Source organism: Pelobates fuscus, chromosome 5, assembly GCF_036172605.1.
Source record: "Pelobates fuscus isolate aPelFus1 chromosome 5, aPelFus1.pri, whole genome shotgun sequence".
Classification (NCBI taxonomy): domain Eukaryota; kingdom Metazoa; phylum Chordata; class Amphibia; order Anura; family Pelobatidae; genus Pelobates; species Pelobates fuscus.
Genome location: NC_086321.1, coordinates 284,636,159 through 284,663,517, shown reverse-complemented (window position 1 = coordinate 284,663,517; position 27,359 = coordinate 284,636,159). Strand labels below are relative to the sequence as shown.

At 39.3% G+C, this 27,359-nt stretch overlaps 1 protein-coding gene across 1 annotated transcript in view; it reads left to right on the top strand.

Annotated features, from left to right (window-relative positions):
- Nucleotides 1-26,773, top strand: part of LOC134612853 (disintegrin and metalloproteinase domain-containing protein 10-like) — a 101,406-nt gene extending 74,633 nt beyond the window's left edge. Inside the window, exons 11-16 of the mRNA XM_063457302.1 lie at nt 2,841-2,985; nt 4,065-4,248; nt 18,487-18,586; nt 20,232-20,452; nt 24,548-24,644; nt 26,615-26,773. Coding sequence (XP_063313372.1) covers nt 2,841-2,985; nt 4,065-4,248; nt 18,487-18,586; nt 20,232-20,452; nt 24,548-24,644; nt 26,615-26,727 — 860 coding nt within the window. The 3' untranslated portion in view covers nt 26,728-26,773. The remainder of the gene's footprint in view (nt 1-2,840; nt 2,986-4,064; nt 4,249-18,486; nt 18,587-20,231; nt 20,453-24,547; nt 24,645-26,614) is intronic.
- The last annotated feature ends 586 nt before the right edge of the window (nt 26,774-27,359 follow it).

Genomic DNA, 27,359 nt, shown 5'->3' with positions numbered 1-27,359 from the left:
GGAGTGTCTACTTTTACAAATGGTAGGACTTTGTGGGGGGTTTTGAACAGTCAAACTGTTATAATACCCCAAATGGAAGCATAGGCTCATTAAATCCGTCTCTCAAAATTCTACTGTGAATACTGAAAAGGACAGGTCTCCTGTATGGCACTGTAGCTTCACGAAATAGTGCCATAGACATACAATGGGGGTGTCCTTTTACTCAGAAGACTTAGCTGAGCATAATTTGGGGGGTTTGAACTTAGTGGCACATATGAAATATACAAAATGCCCAGCAAAAATGCAATCCGTATGTAAAAAATGCACAAAATTATTTTTTACCACATACTTTGGCATGTAATGGTAAAAAAATGGGGGCATGTTAAGGCACAATATGCACCTTATGAGATACCGTGGAGTGTCTACTTTTACAAATGGTAGGCCTTTGTGGGGGTTTTTGAACAGTCAAACTGTTATAATACCCCAAATGGAAGCATAGGCTCATTAAATCCGTCTCTCAAAATTCTACTGTGAATACTGAAAAGGACAGGTCTCCTATATGGCACTGTAGCTTCACGAAATAGTGCCAAAGACATACAATGGGGGTACCGTTGTACTCAGCAGAAGTAACTGAACACATAATAAAACTTTGTACAGGAATAGCACACACCAACTTTACAAAATACACATGAGAAGTTCTTTGTTATACGTTTGTGTGCGAAAACCCCCAAAAAACACAATTTTACTCCAATATTTAGCAGAGGTTGGCGGTAAAATGGCTACGTAGAAAGTGTCAAAACAACCTTAGGTAAATAGCCTGTGATGTCTACTTTATATAAATATATACTTTTGTGTGCCAATTTTGTTTTATTTTATGGCTACTAGGCTTACAAGACAAACATACCAAATTCTAAAATCGCTCCACATTAAAATTTTATTTTACTCCTTGTGCTTTGTGACCTGTAACTACCAAAAAAAACTTACAATCCCAGACACATTATATATTCTGTAAATCAGAACAAATAAATGAATTTATTTTTAATTACTTTCCTTAACCTGCACTAATTATGCACACATTATGATTGCAAAAACTGTAAAAAAAAAACAATATTTTTCTTTTTTTTGCATTTTTCTGTATTTTTTTTATAATAAGTAAGCATTTATATATATATATATGTTATATCAAATTAAAGCCCTTTCTGTCCTTTAAAAAACAGTATATAATATGTGTCGGTGCAATAAATGAGAGAGATGCAAATTGCAGTTGAACGCAAACAGCAAGAAAATGCAAAAATTGCTTGTGTCATTAAGCGTAAGTCAAGCTTCTGAAGCTCTGTCCTTAAGGGGTTAATACAGTACATACATACAGTAGCAAATGAGCTTAATATGAAGCACATAAAACAGAGTAAAATAAAAAATATACTTAATAAAGCTTAGGTAAACCATAAATTAAAGTGCAGTAAAGTTATCATACTCAATAGAGAACAATATTATTCAGGCACAAAAAGGTGTAATCTGCATTCTTCACTAACAGGGTTATTCAGTTAAACAATAATTTCAAAGAGAATTTGAAGTGAAAGGTTAAAAAAAGCTGAACTGGAGAAATCCTCTATTTCAGCTATGCTTCCAGTTGATGCTTTGACCTTAAATTTGAAATTCACTTTGAATTGAACTGCACAATAAAATAGAGAAATAAATCAGTGGTGATACTATCTAAGTAATTTTACTAACAAAAATAGTGATTACAACCATTTTTTAAAAAAAAACAATGGCAGCGTGAATTAACCCAGTGCAACCGTAACTGTGATACTAACAGGCCAAACAAAGAAAACTCTATGTCGCACACAAAAAAAAATGTGTGCTTGGTTATAGCTTGCATGTGGACGCCACTTACCCAGTGTTTTTCATCCATTACTCTAGTTTAGAGGGAGGGACTAGAGGAAATAAAGCAATGAAGCTGAATGTGGAGAGGAGGGAAGGATTGTGAGCCAGAATGACACAGGAGACAGGGATGATAGGGGAAACTCATTACATCTGTCACCAGCATGCTGTGCGCACTGATGACAAAATTTACATTAGGCAGTCTGGAACAGAGTTACAAAGAGGGACAAACCCAAATGTGCAAAACAGGAGAACCACCTAATTCAATTTGTGCCTAACATGGCCTTAGGCCAGAATAAATGCCTTTTAAGGGATGAAATTCTTGCAAGTGTTTTTTGTATGTTTGGATACGCACTCCCCTATTTTTGTGTGCCATATATTATTTGCGCTCTCTTGCCGTGTTCTGTGAAGTGTTTCTTTTCTTTCCCCCACTAATTGTTTGTTGGGTGGTATACTGAGTGGATTTCTGTTTGCATAGCTGTTGTGGAGAAGGGGCCTTCCCTTTTACTTCATGGATTTCAGCTGAGGTAGGATATATTTATTCAGCAGTTAATTTCTTGATTATTTTAAACCTCGATCTCACATGGCTGCCATCAGTGACCTTGAGTGTGAGCTCATACTTAACTAACCAAGAGAGTCTATTTCTAACTGTGCTGCCTGAGTCCCTAAAGTTAGTCTTGTAAGGGATCAATACAACATATTTCATTGTTGGTGTGTTGGGTTTAGTGATACATTAAAGGGACTAGGGGGTCTGCATCTTGGTGAGTTCCCATACTTTATACTTAGGACTTACCCTTGCTATGCTGAACTAAAAAACAACAACTAAAGAGTAGACCACTGAGGCTTATTCTATTCTAAGCAAGTAAATACAATGGCAAATAGGGAAGGCATTGATTTATAAGGATAACATTAAAAATTAAAACAGGACAAGCAGTTGTTATCTGCAGCTCATTTCTAAGCGTCATTTTGATTTATTTCAGAGAGTGGTCGTCCAACCTGTGGCAATCAGATAGTGGAAGAAGGAGAGCAATGCGATGTAGGATCTAGGAGTAACGATTCCTGTTGCTATGGAGCCAAACTAGGTGATCCATTACAATGCACTTTAAGACCTGGTAAACAATGCAGGTAAGAATCTATACGCTTCAAATGTTCCTCCCAAAGATATAACATTAGAAGGCATATAGAAAAACATTCAAAGGACAGTCTTATACGTACTCTGTGTAGATTAGACATGTGCATTTGTTTTATTCCAAATCCAATTCTGTTTACATTTTGATGAAATGTAAGAATTTTTAACCTTCAAACGTGAGAGAATCTGAAATGAAAATGAATCTATTTGAAACACATAGAAATGAAAATTTTAGGATACATTTATCCCATTGTACAGCGCTACGGAATCTGATGGCGCTATATAAATAATAAAATAATAATTGTCATAAGCATAGCAAATTAGGGACTTATCTATTAAGCAACTGAAAAATCGAAATGAAGAAAATGGCTTTATTTCTTAATTTTGAATTTCAGCTGTTTAGTTGATAGCTCCCTGTTTTGGTATGCTTACCTGTGGTTGCCATAATGAATGGTACTAAATTAGGGACTTATCTGCTAAGCTACTGAAACAGCAATGTTAAGAAACTGGCGTTTTCTTATTTTTTGCTCTTTCAGCTGTTTAGTAGCTAGTAAAGTGGTATCCTTATGTGGGACTCCCATATTGAAGGGTACCAGATTAGGCACTTCTCTGCTAAGCAAATTAAACAGAAAATTTAGGAAAAATATATTTTCTTATTTTTGCTCTCTCCGCTGTTTAGTAGATAGCTCCCTAATTTGGTACTCTTATGGGGAATTTCCCTATTGAATGATACCAAATTAGAGTTCTGTTTAGTAGATAGCTCCCGAATGCGCTAACTTTATTTGGGATTGGCCTATTTCAAATACCAAATGAGGGCACTGTTTAGTAGATAGCTTCCTAATTTATTACCATTATGTGGCTGAACCTATTTTTTCTCTGTGTAATTAATTGCTATGAATCTGAAGTGTTATATGTAACTGGTGCAGAAAATAACAGTTGCAGAGGGTTTATATTTTGTATGTGTGCCCGAAATCACCATAGCTAAAAGAGTTTGCCAGCACACAATATGCAACATGTTACTGGCAATGACTTATAAGTGGGATCACAGTTAATTCATTTTATGTCCTCCTTGTAGTCCCAGTCAAGGACTGTGCTGCAATCACGCATGTACTCACAAATCATCAGAGGAGCGCTGCCAAGAAGAAGCAGAATGCACATATGAGACATATTGCACTGGCATGTCACCCAAATGCCCCAAACCGCCTGCGAAGAACAACTACACATTGTGCAACTTTGGATCACGAATATGCTTGAATGGGGTAATGTTTTAATAATTGAACTAAACACGAGAAGTGTACTCTGAATAATAACACAATTAAAAAACACAGTATCTACAAAGGGAAAACAAATCAACTTTGCAATATATTTTTACATTTCTTATGTTTTTCTATTTTGAATTGAAGAGTCATCCAGATTATCTACTTTGTAACGTGTTACACAGAAATATATAATTTGTTCAACCTCTGTACATTTCCATCAAGTTTGGGGTTTATTAGAATTTTAGAACTATTTGAATAATAACAGGCTGAACCATTATAGAGAAATAAAGAAAAAGTATTAGCACTAACAATTATTTTTTTAAGATTGTCCTCATACTGGAAAGCATCTGATTACAATCAAAGTATTGCAATGTATTTTATTTGAATGTAGTTAGGCTTATTCTCTAAATTGGAATTGTTCAAAATTGAGAATTGCTAATTTTAGGTCAAAATATTAAAACAGGAAAAAATAACTCAGCTAGATACTACTTTTAGTTTTACACAATTTGGCATTTTTCACAATTACCAGGTGTACAGTATATACGCTCGCACGATATTGCCATTCTATCTGTTTTAGACATTATTTGCTCACTAAATACATCTAACTTTATTTCTCAAAACCTCTTCGATGTGTTATTGCCTTTTGAACACATCTTTGGTCTTATTATTTAGTCTTAAAATGGAAACGTTCATATCTGTTTTATTATTCTCCTCCCCCCCATGACTCCTCTCTTGCAACTGTCAAAAATAACCTACTAGGTTCTCAGTGAATACTTTTCTAGCAACCTATTTCATTACCCCTACTTATACCCTTTGTGTCACTATACCCCTCTCCCTCTAGCATGTAAGCTCATTGAGCAGGGCCCTCAACCCCTCTGTCCCTGTGCGTCCATTTGTCTGGTTACAATTACGTGTCTGTTAGTCCACCCATTGTACAGCCGTACGGAATTTTACTGGCGCTATATAAATGATAAAATAATAATAATAATATTATTTATTTTCTCAATATATAAATTATTATATGATATGGGCCTAATCTTTAAACCTCATATCCAGTCTGTTGCCAAATCCCACCAATTCCATCTTAAAACCATTGCCAGCATTCACCCCTTTCTGACCCAAGATGATACTAGGTTAATTGTTTATGCTCTTGTAATTTCTTGCATTAATTACCTAAATTATTTCCTAATTGATCTCTCCAGAAACCATACTGTCTCTTTACAGTCCATAATGAATGTTACCAGGCTGGTTTTTCTCTCCCATTGTTACTCTCACATGTCACCACTCTGTCACCTTTTACATTGGCTTCCTGTGTCCTATATTAACTCTTACCTACAAAGTTCTCAACAACTCTACCACCCCTCCTCCCCCCACACACACACTTTTCTTCAATAATTCAAAGGTACACTCCACTCTGCCAGTGACCTTCTCTTGTCTGCTGCTTGTACTCGTATTGCTAAATCACGCTTACAAACCTGCTCTTGAGCAGTTCCACTCCTATGGAACAGTTTGCCTTGACCCTTCTGACTCTCCCCTAGTCTTTAACCCTTTCCCGAACCGAAGACGGAGATTTTCCGTCAAGCTTGTCCGTGCGTTAAGGACCACTGACGGAAAATCTCCGTCATTTACTAACGTTAACGCCAGATCGCCGCGATCGCGGCGATTGTGGGGTTAACGCTGTTGCTGGGTGCCTCGATGTCAGAGGCAGACCAGCAACCGCCAATAGAGCTGTCCCAGCACATGTGATCGCTGTGACAGCCAGTCACAGCGATCACAGTGTTGCTGGGATTCCTGATCCTCCTCCCTCCACCTCTGTGTGGTTTGAGAAGTGGAGAGAGACGGATCGGTGCTGAAACATTGTGTGTCAATTTAGTATAAAGAGTATCTGTGTTTTAAAAGTAATTTTATAACTTTTAAAACAGTTTCCCTGCCCTTTTGATCACTGCGTGCAGTGATCAGTTTACTGATCACAGTATTTAACTGTGATCTAATTTTTTTTTGTACCCTCAAGGGTTAATTTTGATTTTTTTTTTAACCCTTAGGGGTTAATTTTATGTAATTTGTTATTTAATTAATTTAACGTTAATTACTTAGGTAGCTGGAGTGGGTGGACTTTAGTGGGAATTTGGGAAATTGAGTGTTAGGCTAGTTAGAGACGAAAAGTTTAGAAAAGTTTAGAAAAGTTCTGAAAAGTTTTTAAAAGTTTAAAAAAACTATAAAAAAGATGAAAAAAGGATAAAAAAAAGAAAAAAAGTAAAAAAAAAAAATAAAGTAAAAAAAACAGTTTACAAAAAATGTGTTAAAGTTACACCTTCATAATGTCTAGAAGGTACACTGCTGAGGAGGCTTATGATATACTAGCAACCAACTCTGACGCCACAGACACTGCCTCTGAGAGTGGTGATAAGACTGTGCCAGATACTGCAGGGCCCTCTGTTGTAAGCGCCAAGTCCCCTGACCTGGCTCATGACGCTGGTGACTGGGAACCCCTAAATGATTTCACGCCTGACATCCCACTGTTTACTGGCAGTCCCGGAATTCAGTTGGACGTCACCAACTACAACCTACTACAAAAAAATGATGCTACGCTAGGGTTTAAAATATGCCATTTGAAATACCCTGTAGTGTCTACTTTTACAAATGGTAGGCCTTTGTGGGGGGTTTTCCAACAGTCAAACTGCTATAGCGGCCCAAATTGAAACATCAAATCCGTCTCTCAAAATTCTACTGTAAATACCGAAATGGACAGGTCTCCTATATGGCGCTGTAGCTTCAGGAAATAGTGCCAAAGACATACAATGGGGGTGTCATTTTACTCAGAAGACTTAGCTGAGCATAATTTTGGGGCTTTGATCATGGTGGCACATGTAAAATATACAAAATGCCCAGCAAGAAAGTAATGCGGATGTTAAAAATGGGCAAAATATTTTTTTACCACAAACCTTGACATACATTGGTGAAAAAATGGGGGCATGTTAAGGCACAATATGCACCATACGAGATACCCTGGAGCGTCTACTTTTACAAATGGTAGGCCTTTGTGGGGGGTTTTCCAACAGTCAAACTGCCATAGTGGCCCAAATTGAAACATAGGCCCATCAAATCCGTCTCTCAGAATTCTACTGTAAATACCGAAATGGACAGGTCTCCTATATGGCGATATAGTGCCAAAGACATACAATAGGGGTATCGTTGTACTCAGCAAATGTAGCTGAACACCAAATTAGGTTTTGTACAGGAATAGCACACACTAACTTTACGAAATAAACTGCTCTTATACCCTACTACAGCCTCATATCCCAGCAGACCCCAGGTAAGTTGTCAAACTGTTCTTAAACGGTTTGACTACTTACTCTGAAAGGGGGGCCCGGCCCTCCTGGCACCATAACAACTACACAGAGCAGTAGTGGTTATTGTGCATGGATTATTTCTTTAAATAATCTACAAGTGCCCCAGTAGCCAGCAAGCCAGCCAGCCCACAGGCCGGCCAGCCAGCCCACAGGCTGGCCAGTAGCCAGCCAGCCCACAGGCCACCAGTTAGGCTTACAGCCAGCAAGCCCACAGCCTACCAGCCGCAGCCAGCAAGCCCACAGCCTGCCAGCCGCAGCCAGCAAGCCCACAGCCTGCCGGCAGTAGCCAGCAAGCCCACAGCCTGCCGGCAGTAGCCAGCAAGCCCACAGCCTGCCGGCAGTAGCCAGCAAGCCCACAGCCTGCCGGCAGTAGCCAGCAAGCCCACAGCCTGCCGGCAGTAGCCAGCAAGCCCACAGCCTGCCGGCAGTAGCCAGCAAGCCCACAGCCTGCCGGCAGTAGCCAGCAAGCCCACAGCCTGCCGGCAGTAGCCAGCAAGCCCACAGCCTGCCGGCAGTAGCCAGCAAGCCCACAGCCTGCCGGCAGTAGCCAGCAAGCCCACAGCCTGCCAGCAAGCCCACAGCCTGCCAGCCGCAGCCAGTAAGCCCACAGCCTTCCAGCAAGCCCACAGACTGCCACCCAGCAACAGTAATTAAGGTAAGAGGAGCCAACTTGGCCTAGGTATCAGTGAGCTATGTTGTGTTGCTATATTGTGAATAGGAACCAGAGTGTTGGAGAGACCCCCCTCCAGGCCCCATTTTAGTCTCTAATGGGACCTGGAGGAAATTCTTTCTAACACACTCTCTAAAGGACACTGAGATAGCCTCTTCTAGAATGCTCCCCCCTCCATGGCCCATTAGCCCTCAATTGTAGTCTCTACTGGGGCCTGGAGGCGACTGTTTCCAGTAGGGACACTGAGATGGCCTCTGTTAGAAAGACCCCCTTCCAAGCTTATTAGACTCCATTGTAGTCTCTAATAGGGCCTGGAGGGGATTCTTTCTAACACACTCTCTAAAGGACACTGAGATAGCCTCTGCTAGAAAGACCCCCCTCCATGGCCCATTAGCCCTCAATTGTAGTCTCTACTGGGGCCTCGAAGGGATTATTGCACTTTTGTTCCTTGTGTCTAAAGATTGTGTAGGGTGTGGCTGGAGGCGGTGCATGGAGGCGGGACATGGGTGGCGCTTGCTGCGGAGTATGGGTGGGGCCTGTAAGGGGGCCCTTGATTTATTTTGCCCGGGGGCCCTGAGGGTTCTCAGTCCGACCCTGCCTGCATTATTCATCCTACTTAAACTCTGCATAGTTTCTTTATTGGAACATTCTAGAAAAAACTGAATAGATTTCCTGGAAAACCAGGAAAATATATAGGTGGATTGGCGCTTTTTTTTTTTTTTTTTTAAAGGTCAAGCGGTGCAACAACTCCCAAGTGCCAAAGAATCACCAAAAAGCACTTTAAACATACATCATTGATATTCCTTTTCTTTGTTTTTATTGAAACATTGTTTAAAGTATTGAAAAGAGGATCTGCTCTTCTGGAGTTATCCATTCAAAATTAATTGCTGCTGAAAGCTGTTCTGATCTATCAAGACCTAACCAATAAAACACCTATTTTATTCATCCTTAAAGTGCCAACACGTTTTTATTTTAAATGATCAAATTGAGTTCCAACGAACTTTACTTCCTAAGTATTAAACTACTAGAGGCACTGTAACTATTTTAATGAGATTACATGGTTATGGTGCCTACAGTGTTGCTTTAGATGTTCTATGGTAGACTTCCTGTCACCTCTGCTGATTAGTTCGTATCTATTTATTTAGTTTATAAAATGTTTAATTAGCTGCACAAATGTCCATGAACTGGTAGAAGACAATGTACACAAATTAGTATAGATATGTTTTTTTATTTATTTATTTTGGAAGAAGAAAGAAGCAATTTCCCTTTGTATTTTTGACCATGTTTCTTTGCACTAAATGGAGAAGAAGGCTCTCTGAGACAGATAGGAATAATGCTAATGATCAGTGGTTTTCAGCCTGAAATTGTGCTGCTGATACTTTGACATCAAAGCTGTGATATGTTTTGGGTTTACATCTAAAGAGTAAGTGTCACTTTTCAGTAGGAGGCGTCATGACGTGTGGGCGTGAGTGCGTGCGTTCACCGTGATGACGGAGTAGGAGGGGAGCCCGCCATGCCCGCCATGCCTCGCCGAGGTAGCCGCGCCTGAAACTCTCCCGCGCTGTGCAAGAGATCGATCATACAACCTGTTTATTTTCCCCTCAAGGAGTGTCCCCATGCTGACCTCTGGTGTCGGAACGGAAGCAGAACCGAACAACAGTGCCAACGATAACCGCCGAAAACTGTGTGTCAACAGCCGCAGCTCAAGACTCGGAGTGCTGTCTCTCTAAAACATACTTCGCTTTGTGTCCACTTGGTTGACGTTTTGAAGCCCTGCTGGAAGTGTACCATGTATCCCTATTGTACATACGCTGGGAATAATACGGTGAAGTAGAACTTTATATACTTGAAACCTTTAAAAAAAATTCTGCACTCCGTAGCAGCGAGTACAAACGCATACCTTAATTGCCTGATATTGAGTGTAAACCCAAAAGTGCTGACATTTATACCCTGAACTCTCTATACTCTGAGCTTAATCCTGCTCAATAAGTGAAAAAGGCAAAAGGAAAAATACGGGAAAAAAAAACAAAACAAAAAAAACAAGAGAGACACGATATCGCTATAAGCACACAGGTTTGGTATTTGTTTTTTCTTTTTTTTTTTTCTTTCTGGCCATGGCTGAGGCATCAATTACTGTGCAATAAGGGGCAAAGGCTGAAAGAACCTTGATCACAGTATAGATATCAGGCAAATTCGACAATACATTTAAAAAAAAAAAGAAAGGACGAGAGGAGGGGAGCAGTGCTGGAAAAGGGGGGGAAAAAAGGAAAAAAAAAAAAAAGTTCACAGAAGGTTGTAGGTAGCAGGGAGAAAGAGAAAGTAAAAGAAAAACTAAAAGAAAACGGAAAAGACTTAAGGAAGATCTAAGCAAGTCGGACCAAAGACTTAATAAAGATTGATTGGTGGGCTTGTTCTCTCCATAAGCTGTGAATTGCTATAACATGGCTACGAAAAAAACACATGAAACCAAACTCTCTTCTAGGAAAGACAAAAAAGACCTCTCCCAAGATAAATCTCAGGATAAATCACTCACAACATATTTTTCCCCCCAGCAACATAAGAACTCCAAACATAGATTAAATGAGATGGATGTGACCTTGGAAACTTTGGATCCAGGACCAATAAGTAATCCTGATAAAGAGTTAATAACCATTTCCTTGCTCCAAACTAGTTTTAAGACCAACCTGGATGAGTTCAAAGCAGAATTGGCTTCAACTGCCGCAGAAATCAAACTGGATATTAAATCTGAAATAAAAGTTCTCGCTGCAAGAATGGAAACTTTTGAAGACCATCTCAAACAACTAGACTCCCAAGTAAAAAATTTAACAGAAGATCACGATAAAACTCAGCGGGACATTCTAAATCTTCAAAGCAAATTATCTGATTTAGAAGATCGCTCTAGACGGAAAAATCTACGCTTTAGAGATATTCCAGAAAAAGGCAGTCAAGAGGATGTTAAGCAATCCGTGTCGGAGTACTTAATCATATTGGGTGTCCCCTTTAAATCTCCAGATTTGATAATAGAAAGATGCCATAGGACATTCAAACCACAAGCTATTCAAAATGATTCTCCTCGAGACATTATAGCATGTTTTTTTTCATTTGACTTCAAAGAAACCATCCTGAAACTTGCAAGAACCAACCCAGTCTCTGAAGGTCCTTTTCAGAAAGTCAAAGTATTTCAGGACTTATCCTTCGAAACTAGAACAAAACGAAAAACATTCAGCTTTGCCACTCGATCTCTGAGAAGCCACAATATAAAATACAAGTGGCTTTTCCCTCTAAAACTCAGCCTTTCCTTTGAAGGCAAGAGAGAAATATTTGAGACCAATGCATCTCTAATAGATTGGCTCAAAAACAATAAATTATTGCTGTAGATTTATAATCGTATAATATAGGGGGGAAAACGCCCTTAAGGGTGGTCAGAAAGTGGAATAAGAGAAATGTGATGAGAGAGAGAGAGGGAGGGGAGGGTATTTGAAAATTATATTAATTAAGGCAAATTTTTTTTTTTTTTTTTTTAACAATTTAACATAGGAAAAAGCAACATTCACTTGTTTTCATTGGGTCTCTATAATTATACTAATTATCTTACTCTTTGATAATGTAGACACTGCCTGGGTGTCCCCCACTAGATGGATATCCATGTGTAAATAACTCCAATATTATTCTACATGTACTAAAGTAAATCCTATTTGATTTAATTAATATGTCAAAAAGGGGGTAACAAAAAGCAAAAAAAAAAGACAGGTAATGCTGTTCTCAATGCCCTAGGCGGCGGTATATAATATATTATATATTTGTGAATGTATATACAAATGTAACGTATTATATAGCAATTGCAAGAACAAATTAGATATATATTATAGGCATTAAGACTAAGGTATTGATAGACAAAAGAATGCTCTGCCTTTTTTTTTTTTCTTGACAATTTGTCCCTATTCTATATTCGTGGGTAAAACCACCCGGAAGGGGGAAGGAAGAGAAAAGGGGAAGAAAAAGGGAAAGAAAAGGGGGAAATAACATAGGATATCACTTTTTGCGCTCACATATTGCATAATGTATTAAAAATATAAATTAGTCACCATAGGTATCCTATAGGTGTTGTATTATAAGAAGGATACCCATGTCTAAGTAAATTCACTATCACTTTATAGGTCTTAGGTAAAACTGCTGCTAATCAATTAACACTTTAAAAGCTAACATTAGGGAGTTGTCCCAAGTGAGATAATTCACCACAAATTCACCAATTTTTTCACAAGCTTAAGTCACTAGCAATTAACGTTTACACACTAAATATTCTTATTGTGTGCACTATGTATAAATAATGATAGACTAATTAAGATATTTATAAATTAAATAAAAATTTGGGGATTTTTTTTTTTTTTTTTTTTTTCTCTCTTTCCCTCTCATTGTCTCTCTCCCCCTGCTATATAATGGGAGAGAAGCAGCACAACAAAGGGAGGGTAATTCAGGGGCGGGTTTCTAACTCAGGCATGGTTCAGGGTTCCCCTCTTGTGTAGCTATGCTACTCGATTTTCATTGTACCTATATGGCTTTCAATGACTACAATAGCATTAGGTTTTTACCTAAATGGTTGAATGTAGATGGGGGGCTTATTCAGTGCCCTCCATCAGACGGTATACATGTTGGGTGTCGCATTCCTTTTTTTTATTTAAATGATAGCGTGCCAAGCTATCTTTGGTTTTGTTTTTTTCAGGAAGTCAAAAAATATTGTCTATATGTATTTCTATGTTGAACTTTTTATCCCTGAATGTCCAGGGGCTTAATACAAATAAGAAAAGGCACAGACTGTATGATTCGTTGATGAAACTAAACATACAGGTAGCGTTTCTACAAGAAACGCACTGGCTTAAAGACACTAAACAAACTTGGGGTGGAGAAAATTTTGCAACGGTGATTCAGGCCTCACTAACAGAAAAAAAAAAAAAGAGGTGTGGCAATTATATTCAGAAAAGATATTAACTTGGATATTCTCCATATTGAATTGGATTTAGAAGCGAGGTTCATTATTCTATTATGTAAGATTGAAGATAGAGTTTTTACTCTGGTTAATGTTTATTTACCTAATGTCGATCCAATGACCAAATTTTCCCTGATAATGGATAAAGTCGATAAAATCTGCAGGGGACATTTGATCATTGCCGGGGACTTTAACTGTGTTAGTGATCCAGTTATGGATAGAACTTTTTTATCTTCCTTATCAAACAACAAAGGAGCTATCAAACAAGCAAAAAAATTGAATAATATTTGTAAACAATATAATCTATACGATATGTGGAGACTATTACACCCTTCTGAAAAAGATTTTTCCCATCTATCCGGGGTATATGGTACTTACTCCCGGATAGATTTTTGCTTAACAAATGCCAACACCATTCCGCTCTTTAACCATATTAATCTAAGGGAAAACACTTGGTCAGATCACAGTTTCGTCCTATTTGATCTTGGGGATTCTCCCCCTCTACATCGTAATACTTGGAGACTAAATGATAACATTTTAAAAGACCCTAGTAATAGGGAGGACCTTACCAAATTATTGAAATATTTTTGGGCAGAAAACGACCCGGGAGATACCTCTCCGTTAATAAATTGGTGCACTCATAAATCGGTAATGAGGGGCTATCTAATTAAAATAGACCACTTTCTTAAGAAAAAGAACGGCACAATACTGCCTGACTTATATATCGAATTCTACTCATGTTCTAAAAAGAATAAATTAAAATCTTCTCCGGAGTTGAGAACCCAATTAAAAGTTTTACAAACTCAAATTAACTTAAAAGAAGAGGAAAAAATTAAGCAAAATATATATAAACTAAAATTAAATCATTATGTCTCGGGTAATAGAGCGAGTAAAGGTTTAACTAGGAGATTACGCAATCAACAAGCAAAAAACAGGGTAGAAAAGCTGGTGGTTGACCATATTGTATACTCCACTCCATTTGAGATTGGACAAAAGTTTAACCAGTTTTACCAAGACCTTTACAATCTAAGGCTATCCCCAGAAACCAAAGACATCAAGGAATATTTATTAAATTCCCAATTGCCGAGAATTTCTTCCCAGGATTTGACCAATTTAAATAGAAAGATTTCAACCGAAGAAGTACAATTTCAAATTGAGAGATTAGCTACAAATAAAACCCCTGGTCCTGATGGTTTTTCAAACTTATATTACAAATATATGAAATCCTATCTTTTAAAACCTCTTATGGAAATGTTTAATCAACTCGCAGAAAATGAGGCCATACCTAAGGAATTATTACAATCAAATATCGTCCCAATTTTAAAATCTGGAAAAGATAGTAGGGACCCAAGAAACTACAGACCGATCGCATTAATCAATGTAGATATGAAAATATATTCCGCCATTATTGCTGAGAGATTGAAAACGGTCATTACAAAACTGATCCACCCAGATCAAATAGGGTTCATCCCCGGAAGATGGGCATCAAATAATACTCGAAAGCTTATAGATATTATCGGTTCAGCAAAAGACCATAAGGAGCCCCTCCTGGCCCTGTCCCTGGACGCAGAAAAAGCGTTTGACAGGGTCGGGTGGGACTACCTTAGAGAACTCCTTAAGGCATACGGCTTTAAAGGTTGGATATATACTGCAATTATGGTACTGTACTCTTCCCCCTCGGCCAGAACTGTAGGTCCCAATATTACTTCGTCCTGGTTCGATCTTAAAAACGGAACAAGACAGGGGTGTCCCCTGTCACCGATTTTATATATTCTTTCTCTCGAACCTTTCGCGGTTAACATTAGAAACAACCATTTAATTAAGGGGGTCCCCACTAAAACTCAGGAGATAAAGATTGCACTATACGCTGACGATGCCTTGGTTATTCTCATATCTCCGGAGGAATCATTAGCCGCACTCATGAAAGAAATAGATACATTTTCTAATATTTCTAATTTCAAGTTAAATGTATCTAAATCCACAGCTTTAACCATCAATTTATCTTCGACACAGGTTGAAAGACTATCCCAAAAATACCAATTTATTTGGACTGACACAGAAATTAATTATCTGGGTCTCAGTTTTCCAGCAAATGCCTCTCATATAATGGAGAGGAATGTAATGCACTTAATGAAAGATATGAATCAAAATTTAAAAAAATGGAAAAACCTCGAGACCTTATGGACAGGTAGAATCAATATTATTAATTCCTATATTTTACCGAAATGGCTGTATCTGTTTTCAATGGTCCCTCTCAAAATCCCTAAAGGCTGGCTTTTAATGATCCAATCGGCTATCAATAAATTCATCTGGAATAATAAAAAGCCTAGAATAAGTCAAAAAAATATCTCAAGAAAACTGTCCCAGGGAGGGCTAAACTTCCCAAATATCATAAATCTTTATCATGCGAACATTATACGACATATTTACATTTTACAAGAACCACAATTTTTTACTGAACCCTGGTATAAAATGGAATCCGAAGCTATACACGCTTCTAGCCTTTATTCCTATATCTGGTCAGATACTGGTAAGCTCTCGAGAGTGCTACCGTACTCCCCAATATCGCTGGCCCACACTTTGGAAATATGGACAGAAATTAAGAAAATCTTGGGTTTAACCAATCGAATCCTTAGAACCTGCAAATTAAATATATTAGAAGCTAATGTAGAAGATTTATCATTGAGACACTGGCCTAATAAGGACACTTTAACTATAGCGGATATTATGCAGGGTGATAATATTTTACCCTTTCAACAGTTAGTAGATAATTTGCATATTCCATCTAAAGAAATATTTACTTACTTTCGTATCAAACACTATATTCAGAAACATGTTGTTCAATCTACATTTCCATGCGCTAAAGAGCTGCAAACTCTATTCTCTTTTCAAACTGTACCCAAGATTATCTCGGTTGCCAACTCGCTACTTAAAGGCTTAGATCCCTTCCCGCATAGACTGGTTAAAACATGGGAAAAGGAACTTAATCTAGTGATCTCCCCAAACGACTGGTTTTCCTCCTTAATTTGGGTAAACAAATTTGTTCATGGATTGAACCTGACTGAGTGCCACTTTAAGCTTTTATATAGGTGGTATTATACTCCAACAAGGTTGGCTAAAATGTACACTTCTCAAGACTCAACTTGCTGGAGATGTGGCACCTATTCAGGCACATATATTCATATTTGGTGGTATTGCCCAGCACTTAAGCCATTATGGGCCTGGACCTTCAATATCTTTTCGGAAATATCAATGAATGAGGCTTCGTTTAATGATACAAACAAAAATCCAGCCTCGGCCCTCCTTCATCTGAATTGGCCTTTCAAATCAAGTAAATACAGATGTTTAGCTACTCACTGCTTTATTGCAGCCAAAGTTACCATTGCTAGACAATGGAAATCTTCCGAGCCTTTTCAGAAGGCCTCTCTAATTAAACAAGTTAAACTTCAATTAACAATGGAAAATGATATTCTTAATACCTGGTCACTGGCCTCAAAAAAAAGAGACTGGTATTTACTTTGGTTAAACACCTGTTCCCTACTATATGGCAATTTATAAATTTTTCATGTGACGGGAGAGGGGACGGGGGTCTGACCACTCAGTAGATATACCTCTATGGACAATAGCTTTCTTAGTTTGTGGTTATCTTCTAGGGATATACTCCCTATCATATTTCCACAGACTCTGGGTATATAATAAAATAACGACTTCCTCAGTTAATTTTTTTTTTTTTTTTTTTTTTCTTTTTTCTTTTCTTATTGGCATGTTTTCTCTTTGTGTTTGCGTGGGGGATGGCCTGTTGCACCTTAATTAACGCATTCTCTCTATACAGTAGGAACTATTTATATCATTTGGTGTAATATGCAATATGTATGTTTGTAATGTATGTATTTTTCGAATTGTACTGTAATATAAAATATGAAAAAAAAATTTGAATAAAGAAGTATTGGAAAAAAAAAAAAAAAAAGCTGTGATATGTTTTAAAACATTAAAATTAAGATGCCCATGTGGCAGTTCATTAAAACTAAAAACAGGTTGGCTAGAACTATGTATATCTCTCTAGTAAGAATTCAAAAGTAAATTAATAAATTAAGGTAAAAACCAAAACAAAAATAAATAAATAAAGGAGTGCCTTGGCTTTTTTTCTCTTATTGTAGTGAGCCTAGGACCAAAAAAGGTTGGGAACCACTGCTGATGAGGATTGTCTCTAGACATGTGCAAATCGTTTTGTTCTGCATGGACATTCGGACAAATTTCATGCAATTCTGACATTCAGATGCTTACGAATGTCCAAAGTTTGAATTGCCGAACCAAACTGAATTGTCGAATTGGCGAACCAAACTGAATTGCCAAAGTTCCAAATTGCCGAAGTTCCAAATTGCCAAAGTTCCAAATTGCCGAAATTCCAAATTGCCGAAGTTCCAAATTGCCGAAGTTCCAAATTGCCGAAGTTCCGAATTGCCGAAGTTCCGAATTGCCGAAGTTCCGAATTGCCGAAGTTCCGAATTGCCGAAGTTCCGAATTGCCGAAGTTCTGAATTGCCGAAGTTCTGAATTGCCGAAGTTCTGAATTGCCGAAGTTCTGAATTGCCGAAGTTCTGAATTGCCGAAGTTCTGAATTGCCGAAGTTCTGAATTGCCGAAGTTCTGAATTGCCGAAGTTCTGAATTGCCGAAGTTCTGAATTGCCGAAGTTCTGAATTGCCGAAGTTCTGAATTGCCGAAGTTCTGAATTGCCGAAGTTCTGAATTGCCGAAGTTCTGAATTGCCGAAGTTCTGAATTGCCGAAGTTCTGAATTGCCGAAGTTTTGAATTGCCGAAGTTCTGAATTACTGAAGTTCCAAAGTGGATTATGGTTAGGGGTAGGGGTAAGGTTAGGGTTATGGGGTTAGGGTTTAGCGTTTAGGGGTTAGGGTTTAGGGTTAGGGGTATGGTTAGGGTTAGGGTCAGAATTACCAAAGTTCCAAATTGCCAAAGTGCTGAATTGCCGAAGTGCCGAAGTCCTGAATTTCGGAAGTGTAGAACAGAACTGAATGCCATTGGTCCGAATTGCCGAATCAGACAATTTTTTTTACTTATGCCAATTTCTGAACCAGATTGCATTTTTTGCCCATGCACATCCCTAATTGTCTCTATCTTAACTGCCTAGTGAAACCTATAATACTTTATATGTAAAATATATCAATGTCACTGAATTATATACGTTAAAGTTAACATTTCTATGTTGCATTCTGCAGATGTGCCGTCAATCAATTTGTGTGAAATATGGATTAGAACAGTGTGATTGTGATGGTAATGACCTGTACGAGAAATGCCAGCTATGCTGTCAGGTTCCAGGTAAGTTGTACCATAGTATTCAATGTCTTGGCTGCTTTTATTATGGGTTAGTAATCAGGGGCATTGCTGGCTTCCAGAAACACAAAGGAAAATTCAATGACTCCTACACTAACAGAGAGGTGGGGATATGGCATGACATTTCCCTGTCTTTTTATGTTATGTTCCATCCTCTCTTCCCATGAACAGCATGCTGCTGATGCGTTCTGTAATATCAATGAATGTATGACTAAAATCAAACACATGCTGCAGAGCCAGTTATTCAATATGGTCCTACAATGTTATAGAGGGGTGTGCAGCAAAGTTCTGCTTCCCAGCACCCTTCCTGACAGTCACCTAGAGAGCACCGCTATGTAGCCTGGCAGAGCACTACTGATCTTTTTTTATTACAATGTGTGGCTGATTTGGGAAGAAGCTGCCTAATGTAAAATTAAAAATTGGAAAACAAAAACACTATAATCCTCTTGCCCGCTTCATCAGTTGTAGAGATCCAGGGCTAAAGAGCATCACATCTGAGACTTCAGTTTCAAAGCCGCACCATTGTAGTACCTATGACAATAAGTAAATTGTTTTTTTTATTGTATAGTGCCCTGATGTGTCTATATGTTGATGCCAGCATATAAACATGTCTAGAATGATGAATAGAATGTTCTTTAATTAAACCAGTGTATTCCTGCACCTTCGTATTGTCCATGTCTATGCTTTGTTTAAGTTTTATAATTTTTTCATTTTATTCAGTAAAATCAAAGTCGGGAGTTGAGTGGTTTTTCAGCAAGCTGTGAACCTATCTTTAAATTGTACGATTAAGGAAAAATTCCCCCAATTTTGTAATTTTGATATTAAGTGTAGGCTATTTGAAGTCAGATTCAGAAATTGTCTCGTATTTACTAATTCGATATCATTTTGTTTCTGCTAAAATATCTCCCAAAGCGTTTCAATTCCTTATCAATTACACAATTCATTAAGCACCACTGCCTTTTAATTTACCTCAGAGATGCATGTGGTGAGTTATGTAGGCCTGCCATACGGACATGTTTGGGCTGTGATATACAACTAGCTTTATTTGTTGTTGCCCATTAACGCACGCTATGAAAAAGGGGAAAATTCAAACACAACCCATGGATATGCTAGTTATGGACGCACTACCGCCAACCAGAATTCCCAAAATATTAGAATTATACCCAAGATAATTTCCAATAAATTATTATCATTCCCCACAACCCAAGCCATGATATACTCAACAACTGCCTGAGAATTTCATTTTAGAATGTCATGTATTAATCAAATTGTTTCTATAGGAATCTTTTGGTATGCATTTTGGAACAGTTTTGTGAAAACTGTATGTATTTAGTAGGTGATATTAGGGAGATACTCTGATGCTTTTAGAGGGAATTTAGAGGACATTTGAAAACATACCAGTTTGTGACTATTTTGACTCAATTCAGAGACAATCTTTTCCAGAATGTACCTGTATAATATGTATTCAGAATAATCCTATATGAGTTCTGACATTAATTATGGAACCAGTGATTTATAGTCATTTATATAAACAAGTTTCTTCTGAGCATATCATATCTTTAGCACAATATTAATTACAATGTATTTCTTAAGGGCATCTACACATAACCATAGTATTATTTAATTACAGGTAATCCATATTCTTGTAGAAGTACAAAATCTGCAGAACTGCACCCAATATTCAACAACACACCTATCTATCTTCCTCCTGGCTCACCGTGTGGGCACAGGCAAGGCTACTGTGACAAGTTATTCATCTGTCGATATGTTGATGCTGATGGGCCTATTGCACGCCTGAAGAACTCCTTCTTGCATTTAATTGAATCAGAAGACGTAGCAGCATGGATGAAGGTAATCGCGTATATGCAGACAAAAATAAGTGGACAAAAGATAAACAAAACACTGAAGAGCATACTCAAGTTTATTTTTGATAATAAGAAAGTAGCGTAAAGGACAAAAAAACTATACATTTATTGTCGAACAAGCACATACAAAAACACAATTACATTAAATATAACTCACAATTACCAATAATTAAACAGTTGTGCTGTTAATTGCAACTGAGATCTTCTATGTAGACCGTGTACTCTTGACTACACTGTGTATAGGTAATTGTGGGGCAAAATATAAAAAAAAATTGTGAAAAGTATGAAAAATTATGAAAATGTTATAATAATTGTCACTATGTATATTAATATGAATATTAATATGGTTACATGAATTACTATTATCCCTACAGCTGTTACTGTAGAGGATATCAGTAGAATGGAATAAAGACTTATGTTAGCTATCTGATCGCGCTGGCATAAATATGTCATTTCACATGAAGATAATCAATTATTCAAGTCTTTCACTGATAATTTTGCATATTCTTGTTAAAATGTAATTCTTTTAAAATCCATATGAATAAGCTATCCAAGTTCTTTAAAGTATGTTTTTTTCCTAATCTTTATTAAACAGTAAAACATATGATTGTTAGGGCTACTCCATCATAACTTGGTTGGGGGGGGGGGGGGGGGGATCTTCTTATCCCTCCCACTACATTTCCCTCTCGCTTCTAACACCCATGGGTTGGTTTGCATTTGTTAAGGCAAAAAAAAAAAAAAAAAACCTAGCCAGGAATAAACGGCAGGAAGGATTATGGGATTAGTTTATTCCCAAGAACAATTCACCTCATCACCTAGAATGAGTGGAATTGTTCTGTAAACGGATAGCAGACAAACTGTGTCTGAGATCTGTGGAGATCTGTGGAGGAGAAAGAGCTCAGCTCATGTTGTGCATGCAACACCTGCACAAAATCAACATTTGGCAGACTGGATTACCTGTTCTGGCTGCCTGAGTGACAGCTCTAAAAGACTGTCTCAGACCAAAGCCAAGTGTGTGCACTATAACAAAAATATTAATGCAATAATGATGGTGCTTAGAGTGACTATCTATCTTATGTCTGCACAAATGTATATTTTAATTTATATTCTGTACACACAGCAGGCAATATTCTGTATACACATTTATAATGTTTTCTATTTCATATATGGCGATGTTCCGTTAAAGAGACATTTAAAGTTCTTACTTAATGGGACAAACCAAACATAAATCAGACCGCTGGAGAGGTTTTCTTCCACTTCCACTCTGAATTTCTTAACACCTTTAGGGTATCTTATCCCCCCTTTTGCCACTTTGTGTGTCTTACACCCCCTTCATTGTATGTTATCCCCCTTTTGCGTCTCTTACTCTTCCCCTTTGTGTATTTTACTTCCACCCAGCCCCTTTGTGTATCTCTTACTTCCCCAAAACCCTTTTTGTGTCTCTTACTTAGTCCCAGCCTCTTTGTGTGTTTCTTTCCCCCACACAGCCCCGTTGTGTGTTTTCTTCCCCCAACCCTTTGTGTGTTTCTGTCTACCCCCCAATTCCTTTGTGTGTTTCTCCCCCAGTCACTTTATGTGTATCTCCACTGTGCCTGCTTACCTCTTCTTGTAGTTAGGCCTTGTTTATCCTCTACACAGTCTGACAGCTATCTGCACATTGCTCCCAGATTTGATAGGGGATAAATAAAATACTCATGGTCCACGGGGCCACGCTATATGCAGTGACCTGCAGTAGAGGGAGTGGTGCGTGTCTGCCCCCAGGGCCAGAACACCCAAAGGCAGCCACCTATGCTATGGTAGCATCGAACCTATGCTCTCGCAACTGTTTGATACTATTTTTTTTTTAATTCTTTATTTTTGCAGTGCATGAAAAAATAACAAGCGAGCATGTGGTACCCCAACGGCGTTCCTCATGCTTTTCAGTAACATAGGGTATATGTTAGATCTTGCACTTTTTTTTATATATGTATATAATATAAGTCCAGCATAGGTGAAACAGGCTGATGAAGCAATTTAGTAAGGTTTAGGTGGGCTCGTATAATTCAAGATCATTGTGAGGGTTAAACAGGCTTAGGCATATAACAGGTTAAAATATATCTTGTTGAGCAGTGTTAGAGTGCATGGGTCTGTGAGTGAGTACTAGAGTGGCCTTGAGTTGCTTGTCATGATGTTTTAATCGTGTAGTAATGCCTGCAGTGTGACCTTTTGCATCGTAGGACCCTGAGCTCTCTGTATATCAGTGTCTCATTAACAGACTGGTTTGCCAACGTTATGTTCTACTCTCTGCCTATATGTAGCCTTTACCTTGTCTGTAGTCTAGCTGTTGATTTGTGCAGCACTATGCCACTTTGCATGCTTGATGGAACGATTAATACAAAAAATGAAAATTGAGTAAGCAGGCTAAACTTGTGTGTGTCTAGTGCGGGGCACGGTAATACAATAAAGTCCCCTGGGGTTCCCCAGGATTGAGTCCCTCTTTGGCTGGGTCGGCTTTAGTAAGATCGTTTCCCTCAGTGCAGTGCCATGTGACCTATTCGGTCTCCCGGTCGCGGAACTCGGCTTGCAGTGCGCCCTAGCTGATTCACCCGATGCCTCGTTGGGGCAGAGTCTTTCCCTGCTGTGGATGCCCTTGGATCTCCCCTTGGGTGCGGTAAGTGATCGGGAGTGGGTGGGGGCGGTTGGTACCTTGGTGCCCTCGTGGGGTCGTCCCTGTGGCTGCGGGTGCCCGGAGCGGGCCCTTGCTTGATTTCTGCAGTGTCCTTCGTGGGGTTGTTCTGTATGGGTGAGGTACACGCTTTCCTTTCCGACGCCATTTTTTGTTGTTTTGTGTTTCGCTGGCTCAGCTCCCCGCCGTTGAGGATCAGGGGGTGACTGTCTAGGTGGATGGTTTGAGCTGGGTGGACGAGTGTCGTTTAGTTGCAGTACTTGTTTGAGTTTCAACCAGACGTCCATGAAGATGCGGTCCAGGTTGGACTCAGAGACGGGCCTGGCCCCATGATTGCCTGGGGAACTCGTGGTCTCCGCCATTGTGGGTGAGCTCTTCGTCTCTCCGGTCGTTCTCTCCGTCATAAGCACTGTGTCGGGAGAGACCCCCTGGGGTGGACCGGGATCACCCCCACCGGTCCAAGGGGGGGGTTGCTGGGTGCCCATTCATAGCTTTTAGTCTCCGGATGGCTCCAGGTTGGGAGGTCAGCCGCCTCTCCCGCCCGGCACATACCAGGCCGCATGCCCTCGCGGGTATATTCTGCTGCCGCTTTACCGGTTCACCGTGGGAACTTGGAGGTGGTAAGTCGCTTGGGGTCTTGTGTGGTGAGTTAAAGAGTGCCTTTTTAGCCATTTTATCAATTTTCATAGGGAGCTTTAGTCAGGCACGTCTTCCCTCCATGGCAGTCAGGCCCCGCCCCCTCTTGATACCATTTTTGAGTAGTTTGACACTTAATGAGTGTCCCTGGCTTCCTATAGTCCTGTTCCACTGGAGCTGAAGCTCAGGCAGCGATTACAAACTTCCTTAAAGACATCCATTGTACAGAGCTACGGAATTTGTTGGCGCTATATAAATAATAAAATAATAATAATAATACTGATTCATACCAGCAATGGGTGCTGTGATCAGCTGACATTTCATTCCTGCCAGGCTAATGCTTCCTTATTAGCCTAATCAGCAGAGAGGGATGAGCTACTGGAAACTCTTGTTTAGCATCCAAATCTAAAAATAGTTTAACGCTAAATAGAAGGACAGCGCCAGGGGACTCCAGACACTACAAGCACTTCAATGAGATGAAGCAGCAATAGGGCCTACAGTGTCCCTTTAAGTCTATGTGCCCAGGGAAAAGGAGTGAGCTTGCAAGAGCTGCATCTGCATCTTTTGCGAGCTATCATTTCAGTTAATCACAAAGAAAGCATGCATAAAAAAACTCATGCCAATTTAATCGACTAAATAGTGAATTACCACCTCTCCCCCCAATTGAGTGTTCCTTTAAACTGAAATTTAAAAATAAAGAAATGCAAAGTTTCTTTTTGACATATCACCAAATTTAATGTTAATACAGACAATACATAATTATGTACTTTTATTATTTAGGCACGCTGGTGGGCCATTCTATTAATTATTTTAACCTTGGCTGCATTGATGGCTGGAACAGTATTCCTTTTTGGTAGAACTGTGGACTCTGAAAAAGGTAACATTAATAAATGAATATATATATTTAGGATGCATGAATATGCACTGCACTAGTATTGCTTCTGACATAAGTGAAGTTACAGATGACCTCCCTCATACAATAAGGGTAACCTAGAAGATGCATGGAGAGAGATGTTTGCTTATATGTAAGCCTTATAGAATAATATGCATAGAGGTTATAACACATGTATTTCATTTTATATGATGACAAATAAAGGAAAGAGGTAGCTATTACATTAAACATATACCGTATTTATCGGCGTATAACACGCACCGGCGTATAACACGCACCTCATTTTTAGAAAGAAATTCCAGGAAATTTCCCCCTCCCATAGTATTCCCCCCCCCCTCATCCCATAGTATTCCCCCCTCATCCCATAGTATTCCCCCCTCATCCCATAGTGTTCCCCCCTCATCCCATAGTGTCCCCCCCTTTCCATAGTATTCCCCCCTCCCATAGTATTCTCCCCCTCCCCTCCCATAGTATTCTCCCCCTCCCCTCCCATAGTATTCTCCCCCTCCCCTCCCATAGTATTCTCCCCCCTCCCCTCCCATAGTATTCTCCCCCCTCCCCTCCCATAGTATTCTCCCCCCTCCCCTCTCATAGTATTCTCCCCCCCTCCCCTCTCATAGTATTCTCCCCCCCTCCCCTCCCATAGTATTCTCCCCCCCTCCCCTCCCATAGTATTCTCCCCCCTCCCCTCCCATAGTATTCTCCCCCCTCCCCTCCCATAGTATTCTCCCCCCTCCCCTCCCATAGTATTCTCCCCCCTCCCCTCCCATAGTATTCTCCCCCCCTCCCCTCCCATAGTATTCTCCCCCCTCCCCTCCCATAGTATTCTCCCCCCTCCCCTCCCATAGTATTCTCCCCCTCCCCTCCCATAGTATTCTCCCCCTCCCCTCCCATAGTATTCTCCCCCCTCCCCTCCCCTCCCATAGTATTCTCCCCCCTCCCCTCCCCTCCCATAGTATTCTCCCCCCTCCCCTCCCATAGTATTCTCCCCCTCCCCTCCCATAGTATTCTCCCCCTCCCCTCCCATAGTATTCTCCCCCTCCCATAGTATTCTCCCCCTCCCATAGTATTCTCCCCCTCCCATAGTATTCTCCCCCTCCCATAGTATTCTCCCCCTCCCATAGTATTCTCCCCCCCTCCCCTCCCATAGTATTCTCCCCCCCTCCCCTCCCATAGTATTCTCCCCCCCTCCCCTCCCATAATTACTTACCTGTCCTGAAGCGTGGGCCGGCTTCACAGCTTGCACCGCGGTACAGGAACTTTAATTTCATGTTCCGGTTTCCGGCGGGACTGAAAGGAAGTGTGCACACTATTGTGCACACTTCCTTTCAGTCCCGCCGGAAACCGGAACATGAAATTAAAGTTCCTGTACCGCGGTGCAAGCTGTGAAGCCGGCCCACGCTTCAGGACAGGTAAGTAATTATGGGATATCGGCGTATAACACGCACCCACGATTTTCCCCCTATTTTCAGGGGAAAAAAGTGCGTGTTATACGCCGATAAATACGGTAATTAAATAGGCAAGTAAAAATGATGGTAAAGTGGGGATCTTCACAAGTGAATTGTAGTACATACAAATCTAACTGTAAAATTGATGTAAAAAATAAATGTTAAAAAAAAACTTTAAAGCTAACAAACACTGCTTATATTAAATGTTATATAAAATCTAAATTAGTACAATACGGTACCATGAAAATGGCCAAAGAGTGCTGTAGGACAGATATGCCTATAGTGATCTTTGATTGTAAGTAATGGAATGTATATATTTGTATCACTGCGCATTTATGTGACCGTGCATCATTTTCTTGTACCGCATAATAGATTACTTAATTATATTACTAATTATTAACTGTACTTACTTTTGTACTTTTTTGTCTTTAACCATACTCAAAACAGGATTTCGGACTTATAATGCATGAAAAAAGTTATATGTAATGTGTATTTAATTTTTTTTAGATACAGGAGTGAACAAGTCATCTTTGAAAAAACAGAGTCAGAGGAACCGCACAGTTTACTATGAAGAAGACATTACTACATCTGCCTACCTTCAATATGAGACTAGATTGTAGGAAACGTGACATGCATACACCTGCCATTTCTTTTAGCATTTCCGGTGGAGATGGTAAAAGGGATTCTGCATCAAATACTATACTGGGACATTTTCAGATATGGATATAAAATTTTAAGATTTGCAACTTATGTTTTTTTTAACTGCTGAGTCTTATAGTAAGAGCTGTAGAGAGACATAGAAAGAAGAAAATTAACCTGACAAAGGTTGCAGTTTTCAACCAATCAGAATATATTTGTGTAATTAAATCATGTTCAGTGATCAGAGAATGCACAGTTGAGAATAGAGCAATTGAAGACCCCTTCTATGAAGACGATTCACATCTCTAAGACGATTCACATCTCTAAGAGCAATACGATTTAAATGAAACTTCAATGTTATTTTGTATGTGCAGATATTAAACCCTTTCTCCTGTATGATGCCTATGGGGTATGACCAACCATGAATGAATTAAAGCTTTTTCCACAGTCAGTGCAATAAATGTTTTTTCTTCAGTGTGGTCCACACTTCCACTAAGATGGAAGAACTATTGTGGTAGCTATTACACATGTATATGGCCTTTCTGTGGTGTGTGGCCTCTGATGGCAAATTAGATTGGAACTGTAGCCTACGCTGTTCCTGTACTATTTGCTG